The 27,837-nt window shown below is 48.0% G+C and overlaps 2 protein-coding genes across 2 annotated transcripts in view; both read right to left on the reverse strand.

The window, feature by feature from the left end:
• Window positions 1–27,837, reverse strand: part of LOC147710147 (E3 ubiquitin-protein ligase TRIM39-like) — an 80,744-nt gene that overhangs the window by 37,424 nt on the left and 15,483 nt on the right. Inside the window, exons 2-3 of the mRNA XM_086920846.1 lie at window positions 20,472–20,567; window positions 14,987–15,217 (exon numbers count right to left, since the gene is read on the reverse strand). Of these exons, the coding sequence (XP_086776972.1) occupies window positions 14,987–15,217; window positions 20,472–20,567 (327 nt within the window). The remainder of the gene's footprint in view (window positions 1–14,986; window positions 15,218–20,471; window positions 20,568–27,837) is intronic.
• The window catches only part of LOC147710148 (E3 ubiquitin-protein ligase TRIM39-like), a 450,821-nt gene that overhangs the window by 37,330 nt on the left and 385,654 nt on the right, over window positions 1–27,837 (reverse strand). The gene's annotated exons all lie outside the window — the stretch shown is intronic.

Genomic DNA, 27,837 nt, shown 5'->3' on the forward strand with positions numbered 1-27,837 from the left:
TTAGGGCTTGTCAAGGGTCGCAGCTGCGACAACTGGACGGCCTCTTGTGACCCCTGACACTGCTTGTGCGACCCCTGGCTTCACCATTTAGGAAACCATTTAGGAAACAAGATCACAGCTGCAAAGGAAGAACAAATAACTGTGACACCCCTCTTGTGCAGTTGTGGATTTTTGAAGGATCTGCTTGTGTGAAGCTCCTGCGAATTAATGGATTCATTCATCCCAGAATGGGGTGAGCTGGTGGAGTGAAGAGGCTGAGATGGGAGACCCTCTATTAAAGTTTAAAGAAGAACCAGGCAAGAGCAAAGGATTTGGAATATTGGACTTTTTATGACAAGTTGTCTATGACCCAAATGCGACGTGGCTAAAGTTCATGTCAGTATAAGGACTCAAACGCACTGTTTAGAGGGTGACGCCAGGTTCAAAGCTGGCGAATGGAAAGTGTCCTCACCCGAAATACAGAATAACTCTAAAAGAGAATATAAACTATTAAAGAAATAATTGGGAATGATTTTGGGTTCAACGTTTCCAACCACGAAACACGTGTTGGCTGTAGTGGCTATATTGATTCACAGTAAATGACCACAGATTGATTACCACCCCCAGAGGACCAGCATTTGTGATATAATACTATGTGACATCAGGAAGAGCTGAACATAGGACTACTATAGTAATTCATGACCATCAATGACGTAAATAGTGTTTTAGGTTAAATATGAATCAGAATGTGTCAAAGAAAAATTGCTTTTTAGTAAACACTGAATTTTTTATATATAAAAAAGATATTGTTTGTTATTTACACGTTTCTCAGAAATTCTACCATCTTTGAGGGTACTGCTCCCCACATTGTCTATTGTTAATATTAATATTACGTCTCTCTAAAGCTGCATGATTTATCCCTCAAATAACCGCTTTATATATATATTTTAGAAATCAATTTTTCCTCAAAAGATCAGTTCATGAGTTCTGAAACTAAATACATAATAATACATAATAAATACATAATAATTTCAAATGCACACTTCAGAATTTTAGTAGACATATATTAATTCAACCAAGCAAAAACGTCTAATTTCGAAGCCTGGGCTACACACGAGAGCTACTTACAGGTATCTGGAGAGATACCAGTAGCTCACGAGCTCCTCGTTGGAGAAGCCTGGTTTATTGCAATCAGAAGTCAGTAGAGTGACTGCCATAGTGAGTGATAGCAAGCAAAGGGCCACTATTCATTTATTTATTAGTTTTCTAAAGCGCGACAGCTACCCAAAAAGGGTTTCCCGGCGCTGAGAGACACTATATTACAGAGCAGGATGTATAACTCTGAGAGGGAAGCTAGAGCAATTTACTGATTAAAGAGCCACGTTTTAGTTGCTCTGCGAAAGTGGTCGTAGCGAGTTTCCAGACGCAAGTTCAATGGGAGAGTGTTCCATAGTTTGGGGCCCAACAGTGAGAAAGACCTTCCTCCGATCTTAGCTCTGCGCACTTTCGGTACGCAAAAGAGGCCTTGAGATGCCGACCTAAGACAGCGAGCCGGCATATAAGCCTGCAAAAGGGATTGAAGATATCTGGGGGCATTCCCCCATTTGATTCTGTGCATAAGGCTCAAAGTCTTGAATTTCACGCGGTTTTCGATTTTTAACCAGTGGAGTGCCTTGATGTGTCCAGATATTCTTTTCCTTCTGGGACACTTACAAAGTAATCTAGCAGCAGCATTTTGGACGAGTAGGAGGCGTCTCATGACTGCTTGTGTTGATCCCAGGTACAGGACGTTCCCGTAATCTAGTCGGGAGGTGATCAGAGCATTGACCACTGACTTCTGCGTGTCTTCTGGCAACATCCAGATGATTTTTCTGAGCCATCTCAGAATGGTGAAGCAGATGGCAGTGACATTGTTGACTTGTGGCTCCATGGTTAATTTATTGTCAATGATGATACCCAGATTACGTACTTGGTTTGACGGGGTAGGTAGAAGGCCCATTTCAGAGGGCCAGTGCCTGGGGTTCCACGAGTAGTGATCTGGACCCAAGACTAAAACCCCCGTCTTGTTGCCATTCAACTGGAGTAGGTTATTACTCATCCAAGTTGCAATCTTTCTGAGGCCGATTTGAAGGCAAGAGGGGGCGTCCTGTTCACCTTTCGAAAGTGAGAAGATAATCTGAGAGTCGTCTGCGTATGTATACATGTTTAAACCTGTTTCCTCCGCAATCTGGGCAAGAGGGGTTACATACAGATTAAAAAGCAGGGGACTCACAACTGTGACCTGAGGGACCCCGTAGGGGGTATTATGGGTTTTTGAGGTCGAGGTATTGGAAGCAATCTGAAAAGTCCTGAGAGTAAGGAAAGATGCAATCCAATCCAATGCAGTTCCCCTGATGCCCATGGCCGAGAGAGAGTTCAACAAGATAGGGTGGGAGATGGTGTGAAATGCTGCGCTGAGATCCAAAAGGATCAGCGCAGCAGACTCCCCTCTGTCGACCAAAAGGCGAAGATTTTCCGTCACCCCGAGCAATGTTGTCTCGGTCGAGAAGCCAGGACGGAAACCCGATTGGGAAGGATGTAGTAAGTTGTTTTTCTCCGAATATTTGGCAAGGTGACCGTGGACATGTGTCTCCAAGATTTTGGAGAAAGCAGGTAGTAATGATATCGGACAGAAATTGGCCAAGATTTTGGGGTCTGCTGATGGTTTTTTTAACAGTGGCGAGACCATTGCGTGTTTCTACATAGATGGAACCTTCGCTGAGGATAGGGATAGGTTCAGGGTCTGACTTATTACAGAAAGTTGCGAAGTGTCAAGAAGTTTTAATACTGAGATAGGGAGGGGGTCAATCGGGGAGCCCAACTTCAGTTTCCCTAAGATGGCATGAAGGTCCTGAATTTTTTATTCCGGCCAGGACGACAATGGCTCGTAAGGCAGGTCTATCGAGTGGGAGGTGTTCACCTCACTAGGATCAGGATCTGGGTGTGTGTTTGCCTGAGTCTGTTGTTGGGTGACTATATCATGGTAGATGGTCTCTATTTTATTTGTAAAGAACAATGCTAGCTCTTCACATTGTACTTCGTTCAGCTGAGGAGGTTTGGCTGTGGAATTTGCACCGGTCAAGTCCTTTACTAAGTTAAACAATGTTTTAGATTTGTCTGTGGCTTCGGCAATGGTCTTTGCCACGTAGGTTGCTCTAGCCATGGTACAGGCTTTATGGTAAAGTTTGAGCTCAATTCTGTAGGTGGTTCCAGCTATAATGGAGTATTCTTTCCTCCATAAACGTTCCAAACGCTTGCATTTGGATTTTAAGATATTCAATGATTCATTGTACCATGGTGCTGGAGGGTTGAGGGCTTTAAGTTTTTTATGAGCCTGGGGCAGACATGTATCTAGGGCTCCTAACAGCCAGTCGTTAGTCTTTTTGGCTACTATCTCAATGTCTTCTGAGTCAAATATCTCGCCAACGGGGGCGGAATCTAAGAAGGAAATGAGGTGGTTGATATCCAGCTTCTTCCAATTTCTATTCCGAAGAAGTGGCTGTGGGCTGGATAGCCTGTTAACCGTTGGATTGGGTATGCTGAAATTAACTAAAAAATGGTCCGTCCAGTGTAAGGGTAGAGCAGGAGGGCAGTGCGACAAGGGGATACTGGAAAAGATAGGGTCAAAGAGATGGCCTCCTTTGTGAGTTGCTCCTGAGTTCCAAAGCACAATGTTCATGGCCGCAAGGTCTTGGATTAAATTACTGCCTAGTTTAGTGGATGGGTCGTCCAGGTGTATATTTAGGTCACCTAGGATAGACAGACTGTCATAGTTGCTTCTGACAGAGGCGATCCAGTTCACAAATTGGGTGGCCCAGGCTTGGGCGGGACCAGGTGGTCTGTAAATCAATAGACCAGTAAAGGTAAATTTAGGGTGCAATTGTAGTTTAAAAAGGGCCGTCTCAGAGGCCGATAATGAAATTGGTTCCAAGGTGCAGTGAAATGATCTTTTAAGTATGACAGCTATGCCTCCCCCTATTCCTATGCCTTGGTCTTTTCTGATAATTGCATAGTTAGGTGGCAAAGCTTCTGCGATGTCAGGGCCCGCACTGTCATGGAGCCAAGTCTCAGTGAGAAACAGGGCATCGAGGGTATCTTCCAACAAAAGATCATGGATGTCTTTTTTATGTTTGCAAAGAGATCGACAATTAAGACTGCCAATAGACCACTTCTTTGTGGTCTGGCAACTTATGGTGAACCTTTGGCAACGCTGGGGGGCCTCAAGACGGAAGTTACAAGATGGGCATGAGATGGAAGTCAGTCGGTCATTCGGTAAGACATTACAATTATGTTTCACCGGACAATCTCAGAGAGTGAAGCATGTCTGATGAAAAGGTCCGCAATAGTGGGCCTTTTTTTCCAGGGGTTTGGGGCCCTGGGCCCGGCTTGGCGCGGACGGGAGCAGACGGGCTTGCCTTAGGCGCGCCCGCTGCGCTCGTCCGCTGCGCTTCCAGGGAATGCACATACTTGTAGATGGATGGGGCCGTGGCCTCAAGCAGTGGGTGTGGCCAGAGTGTTTGGCGCGCGATGGCGGCGCTCTTTCTGTCTACCCGTAAGCGCTAAGATCCGCTATACGGTGTGGTCTCCAGCAGCGTTTCACACGAGAAAGTGCTCAGGGGTGAGTGTCAAGTGGTTAAAAAACAATTTACAAAGCAAGATGTCTTAAGTTAAAATACGAGCAAATGCTCCCGGCTTCCGCCTCAGGAGCTAGGGTGTCAGTAGTCTCATTTATCAATCTCATTTATCAGTATTATCAAATAAACGAAACATATAGAACCCTTTGAAGGTCATCAACACATCATAGGCCATTGTCCTTGATGACAAAAATGTTTATAGGAGGCACCTTACAAGAGAGGTAAAAGTCTAAGGTCGCACTCCGACTCCACCCACCAGCGGGTGAACCCCAGGAGCATCATGGTAGATGCAGTCTTTGTAGCGTGTGCGCTTTTCGAAGATTCGTGTGTTTTTGCAAGGTTGCAGCACCAACTCTGGACACCAGTGTTTTGGAATAGTTGTTCCTCATCAGCAGAGTGTAGGATTATTCGGGGTTTGCTGTGCAGGCTGCCAAGTGTTCTCAGGTTGATACCTCTCAAGGCGCGGGGGTGCGTGATCCGAGCTCGTCAGCTCATAGCTCGAGGGAGCCAATTTAACTGAAAAGTCTAAGGTCGCACTCCGACTCCACCCACCAGTGGGTAAACCCCAGCAGCATCATGGTAGATGCAGTCTTTGTAGCGTGTGCGCTTTTCGAAGATTCGTGTGTTTTTGCAAGGTTGCAGCACCAACTCTGGACACCGGTGTTTCGGAATAGTTCTTCCTCATCAGCAGAGTGTAGGATTATTCGGGGTTTGCTGTGCAGGCTGCCAAGTGTTCTCAGGTTTGATACCTCTCAAGGCGCGTGGGTGCGTGATCAGAGCTCGTCAGCTCGTAGCTCATGGGAGCCAATTTAACTGAAAAGTCTAAGGTCGCACTCCGACTCCACCCACCAGCGGGTGAACCCCAGGAGCATCATGGTAGATGCAGTCTTTGTAGCGTGTGCATTTTTTGAAGATTCGTGTGTTTTTGCAAGGTTGCAGCACCAACTCTGGACACCGGTGTTTCGGAATAGTTGTTCCTCATCAGCTGAGTGTAGGATTATTCGGGGTTTGCTGTGCAGGCTGCCAAGTGTTCTCAGGTTTGATACCTTTCAAGGCGCGTGGGTGCGTGATCAGAGCTCGTCAGCTCGTAGCTCAAGGGAGCCAATTTAACTGAAAAGTCTAAGGTCGCACTCCGACTCCACCCACCAGCGGGTGAACCCCAGGAGCATCATGGTAGATGCAGTCTTTTTAGCGTGTGCGCTTTTTGAAGAATGGTGTGTTTTTGCAAGGTTGCAGCACCAACTCTGAACCCCGGTGTTTCGGAATAGTTGTTCCTCATCAGCAGAGTGTAGGATTATTCGGGTTTGCTGTGCAGGCTGCCAAGTGTTCTCAGGTTTGATACCTCTCAAGGTGCGTGGGTGCGTGATCAGAGCTCGTCAGCTCGTAGCTCAAGGGAGCCAATTTAACTGAAAAGTCTAGGGTCGCACTCCGACTCCACCCACCAGCGGGTGAACCCCAGGAGCATCATGGTAGATGCAGTCTTTGTAGCGTGAGCGCTTTTCGAAGATTAGTGTGTTTTTGCAAGGTTGCAGCACCAACTCTGGACACTGGTGTTTCGGAATAGTTGTTCCTCATCAGCAGAGTGTAGGATTATTCGGGGTTTGCTGTGCAGGCTGCCAAGTGTTCTCAGGTTTGATACCTCTCAAGGCACGTGGGTGCGTGATCAGAGCTCGTCAGCTCGTAGCTCAAGGGAGCCAATTTAACTGAAAAGTCTAAGGTCGCACTCCGACTCCACCCACCAGCGGGTGAACCCCAGGAGCATCATGGTAGATGCAGTCTTTGTAGCGTGTGCATTTTTTGAAGATTCGTGTGTTTTTGCAAGGTTGCAGCACCAACTCTGGACACCGGTGTTTCGGAATAGTTGTTCCTCATCAGCTGAGTGTAGGATTATTCGGGGTTTGCTGTGCAGACTGCCAAGTGTTCTCAGGTTTGATACCTCTCAAGGCGCGTGGGTGCGTGATCAGAGCTCGTCAGCTCGTAGCTCAAGGGAGCCAATTTAACTGAAAAGTCGAAGGTCGCACTCCGACTCCACCCACCAGCGGGTGAACCCCAGGAGCATCATGGTAGATGCAGTCTTTGTAGCGTGTGCGCTTTTCGAAGATTCGTGTGTTTTTGCAAGGTTGCAGCACCAACTCTGGACACCGGTGTTTCGGAATAGTTGTTCCTCATCAGCTGAGTGTAGGATTATTCGGGGTTTGCTGTGCAGACTGCCAAGTGTTCTCAGGTTTGATACCTCTCAAGGCGCGTGGGTGCGTGATCAGAGCTCGTCAGCTCGTAGCTCAAGGGAGCCAATTTAACTGAAAAGTCGAAGGTCGCACTCCGACTCCACCCACCAGCGGGTGAACCCCAGGAGCATCATTGTAGATGCAGTCTTTGTAGCGTGTGCGCTTTTCGAAGATTCGTGTGTTTTTGCAAGGTTGCAGCACCAACTCTGGACACCGGTGTTTCGGAATAGTTGTTCCTCTTCAGCAGAGTGTAGGATTATTCGGGGTTTGCTGTGCAGGCTGCCAAGTGTTCTCAGGTTTGATACCTCTCAAGGCGCGTGGGTGCGTGATCAGAGCTCGTCAGCTCGTAGCTCAAGGGAGAGAATTTAACTGAAAAGTCTAAGGTCACACTCCGACTCCACCCACCAGCGGGTGAACCCCAGGAGCATCATGGTAGATGCAGTCTTTGTAGCGTGTGCGCATTTCGAAGATTCGTGTGTTTTTGCAAGGTTGCAGCACCAACTCTGGACACCGGTGTTTCGGAATAGTTGTTCCTCATCAGCAGAGTGTAGGATTATTCGGGGGTTTTTAAGTGTTCTTAGGTTTGATACCTCTCAAGGCGCATGGGTGCGTGATCAGAGCTCATCAGCTCGTAGCTCAAGGGAGCCTATTTAACTGAAAAGTCTAAGGTCGCACTCCGACTCCACTCACCAGCGGGTGAACCCCAGGAGCATCATGGTAGATGCAGTCTTTGTAGCGTGTGCGTTTTTCGAAGATTCGTGTGTTTTTGCAAGGTTGCAGCACCAACTCTGGGCACCGGTGTTTCGGAATAGTTGTTCCTCATCAGCAGAGTGTAGGATTATTCGGGGTTTGCTGTGCAGGCTGCCAAGTGTTCTCAGGTTTGATACCTGTCAAGGCGCATGGGTGCGTGATCAGAGCTTGTCAGCTCGTAGCTCAAAGGAGCCAATTTAACTGAAAAGTCTAAGGTCGCACTCCGACTCCACCCACCAGCGGGTGAACCCCAGGAGCATCATGGTAGATGCAGTCTTTGTAGCGTGAGCGCTTTTCGAAGATTTGTGTGTTTTTGCAAGGTTGCAGCACCAACTCTGAACACCGGTGTTTCGGAATAGTTGTTCCTCATCAGCAGAGTGTAGGATTATTCAGGGTTTGCTGTGCAGGCTGCCAAGTGTTCTCAGGTTTGATACCTCTCAAGGAACGTGGGTGCGTGATCAGAGTTCGTCAGCTCGTAGCTCAAGGGAGCCAATTTAACTGAAAAGTCTAAGGTCACACTCCGACTCCACCCACCAGCGGGTGAACCCTAGGAGCATCATGGTAGATGTAGTCTTTGTAGCGTGTGCGCTTTTCGAAGATTCGTGTGTTTTTGCAAGGTTGCAGCACTAACTCTGGGCACCGGTGTTTTGGAATAGTTGCTCCTCATCAGCAGAGTGTAGGATTATTCGGGGTTTACTGTGCAGGCTGCCAAGTGTTCTCAGGTTTGATACCTCTCAAGGCGCGTGGGTGCGTGATCAGAGCTCGTCAGCTCGTAGCTCAAGGGAGCCAATTTAACTGAAAAGTCTAAGGTCGCACTCCGACTTCACCCACCAGCGGGTGAACCCCAGGAGCATCATGGTAGATGCAGTCTTTGTAGCGTGTGCGCTTTTTGAAGATTCGTGTGTTTTTGCAAGGATTCAGCACCAACTCTGGACACCGGTGTTTCGAAATAGTTGTTCCTCATCAGCAGAGTGTAGCATTATTCGGGGTTTGCTGTGCAGGCTGCCAAGTGTTCTCAGGTTTGATACCTCTCAAGGCGCGTGGGTGCGTGATCAGACCTCGTCAGCTCGTAGCTCAAGGGAGCCTAATTAACTGAAAAGTCTAAGGTCGCACTCCGACTCCACCCACCAGCGGGTGAACCCCAGGAGCATCATGGTAGATGCTGTCTTTGTAGCGTGTGAGCTTTTCGAAGATTCGTGTGTTTTTGCAAGGTTGCAGCACCAACTCTGAACACCGGTGTTTCGGAATAGTTGTTCCTCATCAGCAGAGTGTAGGATTATTCAGGGTTTGCTGTGCAGGCTGCCAAGTGTTCTCAGGTTTGATACCTCTCAAGGAACGTGGGTGCGTGATCAGAGTTCGTCAGCTCGTAGCTCAAGGGAGCCAATTTAACTGAAAAGTCTAAGGTCACACTCCGACTCCACCCACCAGCGGGTGAACCCCAGGAGCATCATGGTAGATGTAGTCTTTGTAGCGTGTGCGCTTTTCGAAGATTCGTGTGTTTTTGCAAGGTTGCAGCACTAACTCTGGGCACCGGTGTTTTGGAATAGTTGCTCCTCATCAGCAGAGTGTAGGATTATTCGGGGTTTACTGTGCAGGCTGCCAAGTGTTCTCAGGTTTGATACCTCTCAAGGCGCGTGGGTGCGTGATCAGAGCTCGTCAGCTCGTAGCTCAAGGGAGCCAATTTAACTGAAAAGTCTAAGGTCGCACTCCGACTCCACCCACCAGCGGGTGAACCCCAGGAGCATCATGGTAGATGCAGTCTTTGTAGCGTGTGCGTTTTTCGAAGATTCGTGTGTTTTTGCAAGGTTGCAGCACCAACGCTGGGCACCGGTGTTTTGGAATAGTTGTTCCTCATCAGCAGAGTGTAGGATTATTCGGGGTTTACTGTGCAGGCTGCCAAGTGTTCTCAGGTTTGATACCTCTCAAGGCGCGTGGGTGCGTGATCAGAGCTCGTCAGCTCGTAGCTCAAGGGAGCCAATTTAACTGAAAAGTCTAAGGTCTCACTCCGACTCCACCCACCAGCGGGTGAACCCCAGGAGCATCATGGTAGATGCAGTCTTTGTAGCGTGTGCGCTTTTTGAAGATTCGTGTGTTTTTGCAAGGATTCAGCACCAACTCTGGACACCGGTGTTTCGAAATAGTTGTTCCTCATCAGCAGAGTGTAGCATTATTCGGGGTTTGCTGTGCAGGCTGCCAAGTGTTCTCAGGTTTGATACCTCTCAAGGCGCGTGGGTGCGTGATCAGACCTCGTCAGCTCGTAGCTCAAGGGAGCCAATTTAACTGAAAAGTCTAAGGTCGCACTCCGACTCCACCCACCAGCGGGTGAACCCCAGGAGCATCATGGTAGATGCAGTCTTTGTAGTGTGTGCGCTTTTCGAAGATTCGTGTGTTTTTGCAAGGTTGCAGCACCAACTCTGAACACCGGTGTTTCGGAATAGTTGTTCCTCATCAGCAGAGTGTAGGATTATTCGGGGTTTGCTGTGCAGGCTGCCAAGTGTTCTCAGGTTTGATACCTTTCAAGGCGGGTGGGTGCGTGATCAGAGCTCGTAAACTCGTAGCTCAAGGGAGCCAATTTAACTGAAAAGTCTAAGGTCGCACTACGACTCCACCCACCAGCGGGTGAACCCCAGGAGCATCATGGTAGATGCAGTCTTTGTAGCGTGTGCGCTTTTCGAAGATTTGTGTGTTTTTGCAAGGTTGCAGCACCAACTCTGGACACCGGTGTTTCGGAATAGTTGTTTCTCATCAGCAGAGTGTAGGATTATTCCGGGTTTGCTGTGCAGGCTGTCAAGTGTTCTCAGGTTTGATACCTCTCAAGGCGCGTGGGTGCGTGATCAGAGCTCGTCAGCTCGTAGCTCAAGGAAGCCAATTTAACTGAAAACTCTAAGGTCGCACTCTGACTCCAGCCACCAGCGGGTGAACCCCAGGAGCATCATGGTAGATGCAGTCTTTGTAGCGTGTGAGCTTTTCGAAGATTCGTGTGTTTTTGCAAGGTTGCAGCACCAACTCTGGACACCGGTGTTTCGGAATAGTTGTTCCTCATCAGCAGAGTGTAGGATTATTCAGGGTTTGCTGTGCAGGCTGCCAAGTGTTCTCAGGTTTGATACCTCTCAAGGAACGTGGGTGCGTGATCAGAGTTCGTCAGCTCGTAGCTCAAGGGAGCCAATTTAACTGAAAAGTCTAAGGTCACACTCCGACTCCACCCACCAGCGGGTGAACCCCAGGAGCATCATGGTAGATGTAGTCTTTGTAGCGTGTGCGCTTTTCGAAGATTCATGTGTTTTTGCAAGGTTGCAGCACCAACTCTGGACACCGGTGTTTCGGAATAGTTCTTCCTCATCAGCAGAGTGTAGGATTATTTGGGGTTTGCTGTGCAGGCTGCCAAGTGTTCTCAGGTTTGATACCTCTCAAGGCGCGTGGGTGCGTGATCAGAGCTCGTCAGCTCGTAGCTCATGGGAGCCAATTTAACTGAAAAGTCTAAGGTCGCACTCCGACTCCACCCACCAGCGGGTAAACCTCAGGAGCATCATAGTAGATGCAGTCTTTGTAGCGTGTGCGCTTTTCGAAGATTCGTGTGTTTTTGAAAGGTTGCAGCACCAACTCTGGACACCGGTGTTTCGGAATAGTTGTTCCTCATCAGCAGAGTGTAGGATTATTCGGGGTTTGCTGTGCAGGCTGCCAAGTGTTCTCAGGTTTGATACCTCTCAAGGTGCGTGGGTGCGTGATCAGAGCTTGTCAGCTCGTAGCTCAAGGGAGCCAATTTAACTGAAAGTCTAAGGTCGCACTCCGACTCCACCCACCAGCGGTTGAACCCCAGGAGCATCATGGTAGATGCAGTCTTTGTAGCATGTGCGCTTTTCGAAGATTCGTGTGTTTTTGCAAGGTTGCAGCACCAACTCTGGACACCGGTGTTTCGGAATAGTTGTTCCTCATCAGCAGAGTGTAGGATTATTCGGGGTTTGCTGTGCAGGCTGCCAAGTGTTCTCAGGTTTGATACCTCTCAAGGCGCGTGGGTGCGTGATCAGAGCTCGTCAGCTCGTAGCTCAAGGGAGCCAATTTAACTGAAAAGTCGAAGGTCGCACTCCGACTCCCTCCACCAGCGGGTGAACCCCAGGAGCATCATGGTAGATGCAGTCTTTGTAGCGTGTGCGCTTTTCGAAGATTTGTGTGTTTTTGCAAGGTTGCAGCACCAACTCTGGACACCGGTGTTTTGGAATAGTTCTTCCTCATCAGCAGAGTGTAGGATTAATCCGGGTTTGCTGTGCAGGCTGCCAAGTGTTCTCAGGTTTGATACCTCTCAAGGCGCGTGGGTGCGTGATCAGAGCTCGTCAGCTCGTAGCTCAAGGGAGCCAATTTAACTGAAAAGTGTGCGACCAATTGGACTTTCGTTTATATTCAGGCTCCCTTGAGCCGGTGGGGCTGACGAGCCCTTGGTTACGCACCTGCGTGCCATGAGCGGTACCGGACCTGTGAATATTTTTCGGCAGCCTACGCAGCGACCCTATATACATGCCTATTCCCTGCTGATGAGAGGTAACAACCTCGAAACACGTGTCAAGGGATGGCCAACGCGACAGTGATTTTTGCTCAAGACCCTGGCAGAGGCGCACCCGCTGATGCCGACTTCATGGACCACAATGCTTTGGGGCAACACGCTGGTAGGACGAGCAGTGTGCGACCAATTGGACTTTCGTTTATATTCAGGCTCCCTTGAGCCGGTGGGGCTGACGAGCCCTTGGCTACGCACCTGCGTGCCATGAGCGGTACCGGACCTGTGAATATTTTTTGGCAGCCTACGCAGCGACCCTACATACATGCCTATTCCCTGCTGATCAGAGGTAGGAACCTCGAAACACGTGTCCAGGGATGGCCAACGCGACAGTGATTTTTGCTCAAGACTCTGGCAGAGGTGCACCCGCTGATGCCTACTTCATGGACCACAATGCTTTGGGGTAACACGCTGGTAGGACGAGCAGTGTGCGACCAATTGGACTTTCGTTTATATTCAGGCTCCCTTGAGCCGGTGGGGCTGACGAGCCCTTGGTTACGCACCTGCGTGTCATGAGCGGTACCGGACCTGTGAATATTTTTCGGCAGCCTACGCAGCGACCCTACATACATGCCTATTCCCTGCTGATGAGAGGTAACAACCTCGAAACACGTGTCAAGGGATGGCCAACGCGACAGTGATTTTTGCTCAAGACTCTGGCAGAGGCGCACCCGCTGATGCCTACTTTATGGACCACAATGCTTTGGGGTAACACGCTGGTAGGACGAGCAGTGTGCGACCAATTGGACTTTCGTTTATATTCAGGCTCCCTTGAGCCGGTGGGGCTGACGAGCCCTTGGTTACGCACCTGCGTGCCATGAGCGGTACCAGACCTGTGAATATTTTTCGGCAGCCTAAGCAGCAATCCTACATACATGCCTATTCCCTGCTGATGAGAGGTAAAAAACTCGAAACACGTGTCCAGGGATGGCCAACGCGACAGTGATTTTTGCTCAAGACTCTGGCAGAGGCGCACCCGCTGATGCCTACTTCATGGACCACAATGCTTTGGGGTAACACGCTGGTAGGACGAGAGGTGTGCGACCAATTGGACTTTCGTTTACAAGAGAGGTTACTCCAAAAGGTTGTGGGAGAGCATCCTAGAATGAGTCACGAGGTCATATCAACGGGTCAGGGTCCATCATCCTAGCAGGAGGCAAGAGTGGTCCTCTCTTGTAAAATGGATGACCCTCCCTTGGACTGTGGGTCTTACTGGTCCCATTTCATATCTCTTCACTGACGCAAAACTATATGCCAAACTTTATCTGCATTGGTGGTGGTGGGCTTGATTCCCAAATTGGTCACCCGGGGAAACATAGGTTTACTATCTATCATTTTCCTAGCAGCAGAAATGGCATTTGAACATGTGTTTAGACTGACTGGTAAATTTCACGTTTGTACGAACCAGAGAGGGATGCTCTCTGTCACCATTGGAGGGATGCTTAATGCCACACTCCGAGGGATGCCCTCTTTTGTCCTAGGAGAGATCCACTCTGTCACCCTCTGAGGGATGCTCCCTGTCACACTAAGATTAATGCTCTCTGTTACACTTGGAGGGATGCTGTCACCCTGGGAGGGATGCTCTGTCACCCTCCGAGGGATGCTCTTTGTCCCCCTACGAGGGATGTTCTGGATGTTCTCTGTCACCATCATCTAGTGCCCTGTACATGGAGTTATTTCCCAGGATGCTTCTTGGCTGTAATTTAATCAAACTATTTGAGCAGATCATCACTGTTAACCCCTTGGCGGCGGGGGTAATTGCCCCGCTGTGCTGGGGGGCAGGGGAGCGCGCACAGCGCCCTAGTGCTTGTGACGAGCTCAGCTCGTCATGAGCCACGGTGGCCGTGTGCTCATGACGAGCTGAGCTCGTCACGGCCACACCCGTTTCCTTAGAACGCTCATCACAGTGGGGGAATTAGCCCCGCGTGCGAGCGTTGGAGCCGTCATGACGATGGAAGGGGTTACAGTGACAGCGTATGACCACAATAAGGAGATTTATACCTCTAATCCCACCCTAAGCCATATTGTTGAGGAATTTGGTTGCCGTGCAGGGTGTCAAGATAATATATTCATAAATCAAATTTCTTTTGCTGCCGGGCAGCAATTTGCGGATATTCATTTTGCACACTCTTTAATATAATCAAGGGTTATCCCGTCATGCTAAATTGTCACTAGTCTTCAAAGGAAAGAGTGTTCTGTGGCAATCTCAAATTTTATCGGGGGTGACAAAAAAAACAGTGAGCTGCCATTACTTATTCCAAATTCCTAGTTATATAGCTGTTCACCCTAACAAGAGGTTTGGTGACCACCTACATCAGTAGAAAAGTAACCGCATTAGAACAGAAATGTTTTCAAATTTCTTAGAAAAGGAGAAATTTGGTTTCTTTCCGATTCTCTCAGGTGTTGTCTCTCATTAATCTTTCCATTTCTATCTAACTTTTAACACATTTTGCTCCTTGGTCTTCATATATTATTTACTGTCACTGGAATTGCTTGGTGTTTTGCATTTTTCTTAATAGAAAAAATGCATAAATATTTTGTATATAGATGGGTTATTAACTTGTATATCACACTGTAACCGGTCCCTGTACATTTCACAGTTTGTATATGGAGTTGGGCTCACAGCATCAAGTGGGACAATGTGAATTATCCATGTCTGTATATTGTGTGCGTCTCTCCGAGTGCGTGGGGTCGCTGTGCATTGACCCAACCAGGAGATCATATGTGCTCCACTCATACATTTAATAATGCACACAAAATATGAATAGGTCACTTATTTCTTCTGTTTTATTTCCCAAATAGTATCTCACCTTCAGGAGTTCCCACGCCGGTGCCTCTGACTTCATTTCTATCTCCGTTATCAGGGCCTTGAGAGAGGTGATTTGATTGGACAGTTTGGTGATATTTGCATTTTCCACCATGGTGATTTTCTTCTCCATCTCCTCCAGTCTTCTGTGCAGTGTTTGCTTATTTTCTTTTAGAAGCTGCTGCAGCTTTTCAAACTCAGATTCAATTTTATTCTTCTCAGTTCTTAGTTTGTTCTGTCAGAAGCAAAGAAAAGCTGGTTAGATATTAAAAAGCTTTCTACAAGCCATCCTTAGAGTCGGAGTTCAGGAGGAGGGTGGAGGGGTTGATAGTTCCTTAAAAAATCAGACCACTAATGTGCTTTTCCTAATTTCTGAACTGCAGCCTCTTACTACCTTCCCTTCTACCATCTTCTGTCCTCCTCACACTCCTGCCCTCCCCTTCCCTCAGGCACCTCATGAACTGTAGAGAGGTAAGAATTCGTGAAGATGAAGAGAAGCTCGTTCCATGGAGAGTGCAAGGAAGAGAACGCAATGCAGGCAGGGACGTTTGATCCATGGAGCGAGTGCAAGGAAGAGGACCCACCGCAGACAGAGACGCTCGATCAAGGGAGCGAGTGCAAGGAAGAGAACCCACTGCAGGCAGAGACAGTCAAAGACCCAGAGACTGGCTGAAGTCAAAAGATGATGTAAAAGGGGGGGGGTTCACAGATTTTAGATTGCATCAGAACACTTGGACCTGTCCTGGGCGTCGAAGTAATGGCGTTACCATAGGACTGATACCCGGAAGGTCCCGCACACACCTGATAATAGGTTGGGGGATGGATGGAGGCTAACGAGAGGGAATGATTACAGGGGGAGTACGTCCCTACGCAGCAATGGCATCTAATAACCAATAATGAACGACCATTATGTGCTTCCTTAAGTTTTGTTGTTATGTTCTTGTTTTTGCAAAAAAGAAAAAAACCAAAAACCTCACTGATTTACTGAACAATGGAATAACTGTACCTTTTCTCTGTGGCGGTGATAAAGTAATGTAGGAAAAGTGACAACAAGATATGCATTGGATATTACCGCATGCTGACGATGTTAATGTGATGGCGGCCAGCCCGGACGGGTTGTAGGCCACTGGCTGTGTAAATTGTAAGGTGCAATAAAGGTTTAAAAAAAAAAAAAAAAAAAAAAGATGATGTAAAAGAAGGGGGACACTCTGTTCATCACCACCCCCTTTTCTGAATCGTTTTTGGCCACTATAGGTGTGGCAGGGTATACTCAGACATGAGTCCCTTTCTCACTGCATCATCAGGATTTAAGCAAGCCGGGCCGAAGAAGGCTGAAATGCCAGAAACCGGTCCCCGGTAGCTTGTCTCCTTTCTGGTGAAGAATTGGCTTGGTAGTTTAGTCTGCCCTGTTCCCATGATGCACTGGGCCAGGGACAGACTGATTTGCATGTAGCCAGGTTCTGAGCTGGGATGGTGCAGTGAGATAAATAACGGTGATGGATCAAGCCCTGATCTTTGGACTGGGTAAGAGTGGTCTGCTTAATTCAGACACTCTGTTCATCACCACCCCCTTTTCTGAATCGTAAAAGAAGGGGGGGGGGGTCAGGAAGTTTTAGCCCATTTGGATGGAAAACATAAGATTTGGAGAGTGCGAGCTGCCCCTGTCCTGCCAGCACAATGGATGTGTTTGCCCAGAAGGAGACGCTGAGGGGGTGTCCTACAATGGCCCTCATTCAGAGTGAAGGGGAATCACTGATGTGGGAATTTCACATTCAAAATCATAAATAATGTATGTGCATTCTGTTACAAAATGCAAAATTACCAGACAAATCAATGTTTCTGAAGGTAATTCAGGCATTTCTGTAAAAGATGAGTTAGGAGATTGGTTAGACATCTTGTCCTATCCTAAGATATGAGGCTATGAGGTATCAGGTGAGGTATGTCACACCCTGGCTTAGAGCAGGAGACTTGTGTTATCCGGTGAGGTATGTCACACTGTGGCTTAGAGCAGGAGCCTGTGTGTTATCAGGTGAGGTATGTCACACTGTGGCTTAGAAGCCTGTGTGTTATCAGGTGAGGTATGTCACACTGTCGCTAAGAGCAGGAGCCTGTGTGTAATCAGGTGAGGTATGTCACACTGTCGCTAAGAGCAGGAGCCTGTGTGTTATCAGGTGAGGTATGTCACACTGTAGCTTAGAGCAGGAGCCTGTGTGTTATCAGGTGAGGTATGTCACACTGTCGCTAAGAGCAGGAGCCTGTGTGTTATCAGGTGAGGTATGTCACACTGTCGCTAAGAGCAGGAGCCTGTGTGTTATCAGGTGAGGTATGTCCCACTGTAGCTTAGAGCCGGAGCCTGTGTGTTATCAGGGGAGGTGTGTCACACTGTGGCTTAGAGCAGGAGCCTGTGTGTTATCAGGTGAGGTATGTCACACTGTGGCTTAGAGCAGGAGCCTGTGTGTTATCAGGGGAGGTGTGTCACACTGTGGCTTAGAGCAGGAGCCTGTGTGTTATCAGGTGAGGTATGTCACACTGTGGCTTAGAGCGGGAGCCTGTGTGTTATCAGGGGAGGTGTGTCACACTGTGGCTTAGAGCAGGAGCCTGTGTGTTATCAGGGGAGGTGTGTCACACTGTGGCTTAGAGCAGGAGCCTGTGTGTTATCAGGTGAGGTGTGTCACACTGTCGCTAAGAGCAGGAGCCTGTGTGTTATCAGGTGAGGTATGTCACACTGTGGCTTAGAGCAGGAGCCTGTGTGTTATCGGGGGAGGTGTGTCACACTGTGGCTTAGAGCAGGAGCCTGTGTGTTATCAGGTGAGGTATGTCACACTGTGGCTTAGAGCAGGAGCCTGTGTGTTATTAGGGGAGGTGTGTCACACTGTGGCTTAGAGCAGGAGCCTGTGTGTTATCAGGTGAGGTATGTCACACTGTGGCTTAGAGCAGGAGTCTGTGTGTTATCAGGTGAGGTGTGTCACACTGTGGCTTAGTGCAGGAGCCTGTGTGTTATCAGGTGAGGTATGTCACACTGTGGCTTAGAGCAGGAGTCTGTGTGTTATCAGGTGAGGTGTGTCACACTGTAGCTTAGAGCAGGAGCCTGTGTGTTATCAGGTGAGGTGTGTCACACTGTGGCTTAGAGCAGGAGTCTGTGTGTTATCAGGTGAGGTATGTCACACTGTCGCTTAGAGCAGGAGCCTGTCTGTGTGTTATCAGGTGAGGCACTTCTCGTCCCAGTGAATAGGAGGGTTTCAGCAGTGGAGAGAGGTGTGTTTCTCTTGCGTCACCAAAAATGACTGGAGTCAGACATTTTGTGGAGTCGGGTAGGTCTCCACTGCTGGTAGAGGGTTGTGCTACTGTATGTGTCACTAGTGTACAGGTAGAGCGTTGTGCTCCTGTGATGTGACACCAGTCCTGGTAGTGTTGTGCTCTTGTATTCTGTCAATAGTACGGGCAGAGGGTTGCACCTCTTAGCTCACTCCTTGATAGAGATTTGTGTCCATGTATTGCCAGTGCTAATAAGGATTGTGTTCCTGTGTTGTGAAAAACTGTAATGTTTTAGCTCCCTGAAGCCCAGAACAGTACCTGTTTGGTGACCTGAAAAGGCGTGCCAAGCGAGCCCTCATAACCCAGATGACGCTATTTCCCATGTCCTGAGTTAGCCACTTAAAGTGGTGGTGGCAGAGTACCCAGTTTTGTGGAACATCAGTTATGACCAGACCTCTTTCCTGTGTCCGGTGAGAGTGCAGTCTACTGTACTGCTTTGGTGTGAGCTTCAGACCCTTGCACTAACCTTCCGTGTGCATGTCCAGTGCATGTAGGTACGGTGGATGTGCAGCACATGTGTGGTAATAGGAATCTCCAGGCCCAACTCATGAGGTCGCACACTGTGGCGCACACACTGAAGACTTAACCTAAACCTCATGTTGCTAGGTACACAAACACACCTGATCATGATCAGACTTGCGCACAAGATCGATAATCGTCACATATGAATGGTAAATTACAAACAGTTGTTTTTGTTAATGTTAAGAAAGCTTATGTTGATATATTTGCACAATTGATATGATCTTGAGTTCCCGCTGGGACATTGACAACGAACCACAATTCTATAGTATGTGTAAGGCTGTTATTATATCCTTGTACCCCATCAATGGTCTATGTGTACCTGTATGAAAGATATTATGTACACTCACTATTGTCAAGGATCTTTGTACAAACCTCTGAAAAATCAATAAATAATATTAAAACAAAAAAAGTGCACTAGTTATTGATGATTAATGAGATTGTTGCAGGGAATCCTTGCAACGAGGCTTGAGCAGAACAGAGAATGCCCAAGGTCAGTGGCTGATGCTCAGCTGTGCCCATGTAATCTCTAGAATTAGAAATTTATTTTTTCTGAAAGACGGAATGTACATGTCCTGAAACGTGTTAATATTGATTAGAGGGCATTTGGTTTAGAGGAACTATTCGTGGGTTAAAACTCATCTACACAATGTTGGAGCTTCCATGCTTGATGTATCACTTAGATGAACTCTGTTGGATGTTCTGTGGTTTGATGATGTATATACAATACCGTAGCATGAATGCATTGCTAAAACCTTGGTTTTGGAAGGGCCTTACACCAGGCTTGCTCAGTCTGATGGATGGATAGGTAACTCCAGATCCATACATACACACATCCACAGACGTACACACTAATACAGATGCACACATTAATTTGCAGACACACACACAAACCTTGTACAAACTCACAGATGGATATCTTCAGTCCATGCATGCATAGACACGCATCCATACATATACATTCGTGAGATTTTATATGCATCTGTGTGTCAGTATATAACTCCAGACTTATGCACACATGTATTTGCACACTCACAAATGCCACCAGACCTTGTGATATACAAGCCCATAGGCAGGCATACACATATGTAGGTACAAACTCACAGCCAATAAATCCAGACTAAAGCATACAGAACCCTCAAACACGCACGCATGAAGATAAGGACATGTATTTGTATACTCTCGGGCTCTAAATCTAGATATGAACATGCACACACACACACATGCAGTAGTCCATGCAGAATAAACAGACAGAATTAGAGATGCGCAAACATGCATGTACTCCCAAAGATAACTCCAGGATCATCCATACATGAACACATACTTAGACACGCACACCTAAGCGTGAACATGCTCACATACTCACAGACAGATATTGCCACACCACTGCACACATACTCTAACACACACCATGCGAGTATGCAAGTGCTACCTTAAGGTCAGAAGAGTAATACTTGATTTTATGTTTTTTTAGGACGAGCCCTTGTCGGATTTCAGCCACAATATCCAGGTGCAATGACTCCGGTCGGTATATTTATCTGGTGGGGCCCATGGCCCAGTTTGTAGGGCGACTCACCAGCCTCTGTGTGTCTTGAACACACAAAGGACTGGGCACAAACAAATACAGAGACACAGCACTCACGGCAGCCACTCACCCTCATGGTTTTATATTGTTCCTCTTCCTTGAGTTTAGACTCCAGAAAATATACCTCCTCTTTCTTCAGGACAAGCAGCCACTCTTGAAGTTTCACCTGTAGGGATGAGAGTTCAAGAAATAAGTGTAGATATGTCGAGTGTGGTCTTCATTACAAAAAGAGTCACTACAGTACCTGCCACACGTGCCCAGACTGTACTTACCACTCATGCATTAGTATTGCTAGCACCAGCCACACATATTAGGATTGTCAAGTCAAGTCAAGTCAGAGAATCTTATATAGCGCACACATCACCAGTGGGTCTCGAGGTGCTTGCGGAGATTCCAGTGACTGAGGGTCATAACCAATTCTGTTATTTCTGGTCAAGCAACCAAGTTTTCAATTCTTTGCTGAAACGCTGGTTATCGGCAATAGACAGAAGATGAAACAGCAGCTTGTTCTAGAGATGAGGGGCAAGAAAAGAAAAAGATCGACCCCCATTGCGTACGGTCCGGACTCCTAGTGGGGTAAGAAGAGATTTTGAACTGGACTTAGGTGTTCTTTTTGGGTGATATCTTTTGAGTTCTTTCGCTAAATAACCAGGCCCAGTGCCATAGATACTCCTATGAGTTAGGCACAAGATTTTAAAATGACCTCTTTTTCTAACTGGAAGCCAGTGGAGAAACCTCAGACTAGGGACTGAGGGAGATCTTGGAGGTAGATTTAGGATCAATCTGGCCGCAGTATTCTGCAAGATTTGCAGTTTAGAAAAGAGGTCTTCATTTAGGGAGGCTAATAAGGCATTCCCCCTAATCCATGCTGCTTACAATTAAGCCCTGGACCAGTGGCTTCCTGGCTTCAATAAGTAGCCATTTAAAGATCAAACGTAGCTTCCGCAGGATCTCGTAACAAGTCCCCAGCACAAGATTGACATGATTTGTCATGGTTAGCTTGTTGTCAATCGTTATTCCAAGGTTGCAGACTGCTTGTTTTGGGGAATGGCATGGGCCCAATGCCTGAGGCCAGCAGCTGCTAGACCAATACTCTTCGGCCCACATTAACAGCTGGATGGGCAACAACAAATTACAGCTAAACAGCAGTAAAACAGAGAGAATAATCTCTGTTTTACTGCTGTTTAGCTGTAATTTGTTGTTGCCCATCCAGCTGTTAATGTGGGTCAGACAGTTTTTAAACCGGATCAATGTATTTGTAGGGTCAGGACCAAATGTGATCAACAGCTGAGGGTCATCAACATATGACACTATCTCGAACCCATAAGACCGGATTATCCTGGCCAGCGGTGTTACACAAAGATTAAAAAGCATAGGGATCAGGAGTGACCCCTGGGGAACTCCAATGCTTACTGGTCTGCTGCATGAGGCCAGGGAACCTAAATGCACAGTCGTAAAACGGTCCTTTAGATAGTTTTTAAACGAGTCCAGAGCTTTCCCTCGGACCCCCATCTCCCAGAGCCGTTGTTCTAAAATGTCATGGGAGATGGTGTCGAAGGCGGCTGACAGGTCCAAGAGAACCAGCATAGCTGATTCTCTTTTATCTAAAGCCAGCCTGATGTTATCAACCCTCTCTACTACTGCCGTTTCGGTGCTCTGCGCCAACCGGAATCCTGATTGCGATGGGCCGAGAAGTCCATGACTTTCCAAATGGATAGTAAGTTGTTTGTTTACCAAGGATTCAAGCGTCTTCCCGAAATAAGGCAGCAGCGAGATGGGACGGTAATTGCCTGGTTCCCTGGAATCTAGGGTGGGCTTCTTCAGGATAGGTCTGATGTGAGCTGTTTTCCATCTTATCTGCACCATCGCTTGGTCTAATGACATATTAAAAATCTCTGTCAATTTTGTTATCAACAGGGGTGCTAATTGCATGAAAAAGCGAGGGGAAAGAGGATCATCTGGGGAGCCTGATTTGATCTTAGCAATAGCTTCTGACACCTGTTCGCAGGTCACAGTTTTAAATTCAACCAGCAGAGGCAACAATGGTTGACTCTTCGCAGCTGAGTGCACATCAATATTGTTGGCATTGTCCTGGGGGAAAGGTCAATAAATAGCTTTAATCTTTTTGTCGAAAAGGAGGATACTCTATCGACTCATTCTTGTGTGGGGGGGGAAGGGTGCGCTGGTTGGCCTGAGGAGTTTAGTTGAGTTGGTGAACAGTAAATCCAAGGTATGTCCGGCCTGATGGGTAGGACCTAATACCAATTGCTCCAGTCCTAATGTCTGTAGTGAAGTTACCAATTGGTCAGTATCGAAGTCCTGTGATAAATCTGCATGATAATTAAAATCTCCTATGAGAATGAAAATATTTTCGCCTATAAAATAAGGCGCAATGAGTTCCAGTAGAAACTTTACAAAATTAGCTTTTTGGCCTGGGGTCTGTAAACTAAAGCCCCTGTCCATATTGCAGACGACTGGATCATAATTTTAAAAATACGTATTTCAGCTTTGTGAGCACCAGCCCCAAGTATCACAGACAATGATGTCCCTTTTTAGGTCTCGGACAGAGGCCACACCTCTTCGAGAGATATTGTTTCTAAAAAGTGTACTGTCAGACCCGCCCCCTTTTCCATTGGGTAGCGTCAGCAATCATGGTAAACGCTGGCTTCCCATTGGAAAAGAGGGGTTTTGGTGCCACCCTGTCCGCTTTTCTCACTGCCCCTCTGGACACTGTAGCCTGTTTTGTGGCAGGCATAAAAGAGTATTTTTTATCTGCTTGTTTATTTATCAAGTAGATAAGAACATTCTTTTAGGCACGGAGAGAGGAGGCCCCGGGGGCACAGGGAGTGCAGCTCTCCACAGGGCAGGGCTCTCCCTCCCAGAGTCTGCCACAGACACTGTAGCAGGAGAGAGTATCTCCCCCGCCCTCCCACCGTCAGCCTCTTCAGTTGTTAATGCTTCCTTCTCTTGTCGTTTATTCCCTTCACTATCTATGGCTCTTAATCCCCTCTTGTGAACATTGACTTCGGATCAGTGCTCTCTACTGTTCTCTGGTCCATGCTTTCTTTCGTGCCCTGGTTGCCCTCTCTGGTGTATGCTGCCTTACGTCCTCTGAGATAATAGGCTCTTTCCCTCTGGTCTGTGCTGTCCACTCCCTCATGCTCAGCTGACGGACACACGGACGGTATTATCAGGTGTAGACACATTCCCAGGCACTTCCACCCCTCCATTATCACCAGGGAAGAGCAGCTAGCCCTCGGGTTACACAGCCTCTTCCTCCAGTCTTACAGGCTCACAGCAGAGCTACCCCTCGGGTTACCCAGCCTCTTCCTCCAGTCTTACAGGCTCACAGCAGAGCTATCTCTCGGGTTACACAGCCTCTTCCTCCAGTCTTACAGGCTCACAGCAGAGCTATCCCTCGGGTTACACAGCCTCGTCCTCCAGTCTTACAGGCTCACAGCAGAGCTATCCCTTGGGTTACACAGCCTCGTCCTCCAGTCATACAGGCTCACAGCAGAGGTATCTCTCTGGTAATACTGCCTCTTCCTCCAGTCTTATGGGCTCACAGCAGAGCTATCCGTCAGGATACACAGCCCCTTCTTACAGGCTCCCACAGCAGAACTATCCCTCAGGTTACAGAGCCTCTTCCTCCAGTCTTGCAGGCTCCCACAGCAGAGCTATCTCTCAGGTTACACAACCTCTTCTTCCAGGCTCCCACAGCAGAGCTATCTCTCAGGTTACACAGCCTCTTCTTACAGGCTCCCACAGCAGAGCTATCCCTCAGGTTACACTGCCGCTTCCTCCAGTCTTACAGGCTCACAGCAGAGCTATCCATCAGGTTACATAACGTCTTCTTACAGGCTCCCACAGCAGAGCTATCTCTCAGTTTACACAGCCTCTTCTTACAGGCTCCCACAGCAGAGCTATCCCTCAGGTTACACAGCCTCTTCTTACAGGTTCCCACAGCAGAGCTATCCCTCAGTTTACACAGTATCTTCTTCCAGGCTCCCACAGCAGAGCTATCTCTCAGTTTACACAGCCTCTTCTTACAGGCTCCCACAGCATAGCTATCCCTCAGGTTACACAGCCGCTTCCTCCAGTCTAACAGGCTCACAGCAGAGCTATCCATCAGGTTACAGAGCGTCTTCTTACAGGCTCCCACAGCAGAGCTATCTCTCAGTTTACACAGCCTCTTCTTACAGGCTCCCACAGCAGAGCTATCCCTCAGGTTACACAGCCACTTCCTCCAGTCTTGCAGGCTCCCACAGCAGAGCTATCCGTCAGGTTACACAGCCTCTTCTTACAGGCTCCCACAGCAGCGCTACCCCTCAGCTTACACAGCCTTTTCTTACAGGCTCCCACAGCAGAGCTATCTCTCAGGTTACACAGCCTCTTATTACAGGCTCCCACAGCAGCGCTACCCCTCAGCTTACACAGCCTCTTCTTACAGGCTCCCACAGCAGAGCTATCCCTCAGGTTACACAGCCACTTCCTCCAGTCTTGCAGGCTCCTACAGCAGAGCTATCTCTCAGGTTACACAGCCTCTTCTTACAGGCTCCCGCAGCAGAGCTATCTCTCAGTTTACACAGCCTCTTCTTACAGGCTCCCACAGCAGAGCTATCCCTCAGGTTACACAGCCTCTTCCTCCAGTCTTACAGGCTCACAGCAGAACTATCCCTCAGGTTACACATCCTCTTCTTACAGGCTCCCACAGCAGAGCTATCTCTCAGGTTACACAGCCTCGTCTTACAGGCTCCCACAGCAGAGCTATCCCTCAGGTTACACAGCCTCTTCTTACAGGTTCTCACAGCAGAGCTATCCCTCAGGTTACATAGCCTCTTCTTACAGGCTCCCGCGGTAGAGCTATCTCTCAGGTTACACAGCCTCTTCTTACAGGCTCTCACAGCAAAGCTATCCCTCATGTTACACAGCCTCTTCTTACAGGCTCCCACAGCAGAGCTATCTCTCAGGTTACACAGCCTCTTCTTACATGCTCCCACAGCAGAGCTATCTCTCAGGTTACACAGCCTCTTCTTACAGGCTCCCACAGCAGAGCTATCCCTCAGGTTACACAGCCTCTTCTTACAGGCTCCCACAGCAGAGCTATCTCTCAGGTTACACAGCCTCTTCTTACAGGCTCCCACAGCAGAGCTATCTCTCAGTTTACACAGCCTCTTCTTACAGGCTCCCACAGCAGAGCTATCTCTCAGGTTACACAGCCTCTTCCTACAGGCTCCCACAGCAGACCTATCTCTCAGGTTACACAGCCTCTTCCTCCAGTATTACAGGCTCACAGCAGAGCTATCTCTCAGGTTACACAGCCTCTTCCTCCAGTCTTACAGGCTCACAGCAGAGCTATCCCTCGGGTTACACAGCCTCTTCCTCCAGTCTTGCAGGCTCCCACAGCAGAGCTATCTCTCGGGTTACACAGCCTCTTCCTCCAGTCTTCCAGGCTCACAGCAGAGCTATCTCTCGGGTTACACAGCCTCTTCCTCCAGTCTTACAGGCTCACAACAGAGCTATCTCTCGGGTTACACAGCCTCTCCCACAAGTCTTACAGGCTCACAGCAGAGCTATATCATGGGTTACACAGCCTCTTCCTCCAGTCTTACAGGCTCACAACAGAGCTATCTCTCGGGTTACACAGCCTCTTCCACAAGTCTTACAGGCTCACAGCAGAGCTATCTCATGGGTTACACAGCCTCTTCCTCCAGTCTTACAGGCTCACAGCAGAGCTATCCCTCAGGTTACACAGCCTCTTTCCTCCAGTCTTAGTCTCACAGCAGCGCTATCCCTCAGGTTACACAGCCTCTTTCCTCCACTCTTGTAGGCACCGACAGCAGAGCTATCTCTCATGTTACTCGTCCTCATTTAATCTAGTGGAGCAGGCATGCTCCTGGCCCAGCTCCCCACTCCTGCCTTAGTCTCACAGCAGAGCTATCCCTCAGGTTACACAGCTTCTTCCTCCAGTCTTAGTCACACAGCAGAGCTATCCCTAGGGTTACACAGCCTCTTCCTCTAGTCTTGCTGGCTCCGACAGCAGAGCTATCTCTAAGGTTACTCATCCTCATTTCATCTAGTGGACCAGGCATGCCCCTGGCCCAGCTCCCCTCTCCTGCCTTAGTCTCACAGCAGAGCTATCCCTCAGATTACACAACACTTCTAATCCGGAAAATATATTCAGGTACTTCACATAATTCAAAACGCATTCATTCATAAATCCATCCCAGGAATCTGAGTGATTGGTGCTCTGTGCTCTTTTGTGAATGTTACCAGTAACCTATACCCCCTCATTCACCTTAGTTGATCGTTGGAAAGCACCCCTCTTGATCGATAATCTTAACCACATAACCTTTATGCAATTGAAATACTGGTGCCCCCAAACCACTCTAATTTTGCCTTGCACTCCTCTAAAAGAAGCATTTGCAATGCAATAGGTCTCGCAGTTACGCGAGTTTAAGCTTTACTTATGTTTTAAAAACAAAAATAAAAGGCATTGTCATTTGCAATGTTAATAGTCAATAGCCAATGCCTTTTATGCGTTACAGATGATAAACAAAATAAAAAAAACTATGTAATTTACAATGTCAATAGCTCAAAATAATGTAACTGCGAGACCTATTGCAGTCTAAATGCTTGTTGTACCGGTTCTTGCCTAGAAGGATCAGAATCCCTGGAAACAAGCTTCATCACTGGCACTTACTGCTACCTGACATTGTGCACACTTTATGCCCAAAGCATGGAAACACTTAGACTTGACACTAAAGAAGAAACATTGTCCTAGAGACATTGAGTTTGAGTTTGAGTTTGAGTTTAAAATTACTTTTAGAGCGCACGTATACCAGCGGTTTCTTGGCGCTATAGCTAACAGGATCCGGGGCTAAAAGGCTGGGAGAGCTAAAGGAGAGTTAATCAAAGGACTTCATGAACAAATGAGTCTTGAGGTGTTTACGGAATTGTGAGTAGAGAGTAATGGTACGAAGTTCAATGGGAAGGGAGTTCCAAAGGGTTGGGGCAAGGGTGGCAAATTTAGAGCCTCCCCACTTCTTTCTCCGGTAGCGTGGGATGGTGAGGAGGGACTGGGAAGACGAGCGAAGTTCCCTGGTGGGGACATATGGAACGATCTCGGAGGAGATGAACGCGGGTGCCAGGCCAAGTCGGGCCAGGAAGGTGATGGAGGCGAGCTTGAATTGGATTCTGGCTCGCACGGGGAGCCAATGTAGAGATTTCAGAAGAGGGGTAGAGTGATGGAATTTTGGAAGTTTGAAGGCCAGGCGGGCCGCCTGGTTCTGTATCTGCTGAAGGCGACGCAAGCTATATGCAGGAATGCCGGCATACAGGGCGTTGCCGTAATCCAGGCGGGACATCACCATGGCCAGGATGATAAGTTTAAGAGCAGAAAAAGTAAAGAAACGAGACACCCTGCGTATAGTGTG

Source organism: Lissotriton vulgaris, chromosome 5 (genome assembly GCF_964263255.1).
Source record: "Lissotriton vulgaris chromosome 5, aLisVul1.2, whole genome shotgun sequence".
NCBI classification, from domain to species: domain Eukaryota; kingdom Metazoa; phylum Chordata; class Amphibia; order Caudata; family Salamandridae; genus Lissotriton; species Lissotriton vulgaris.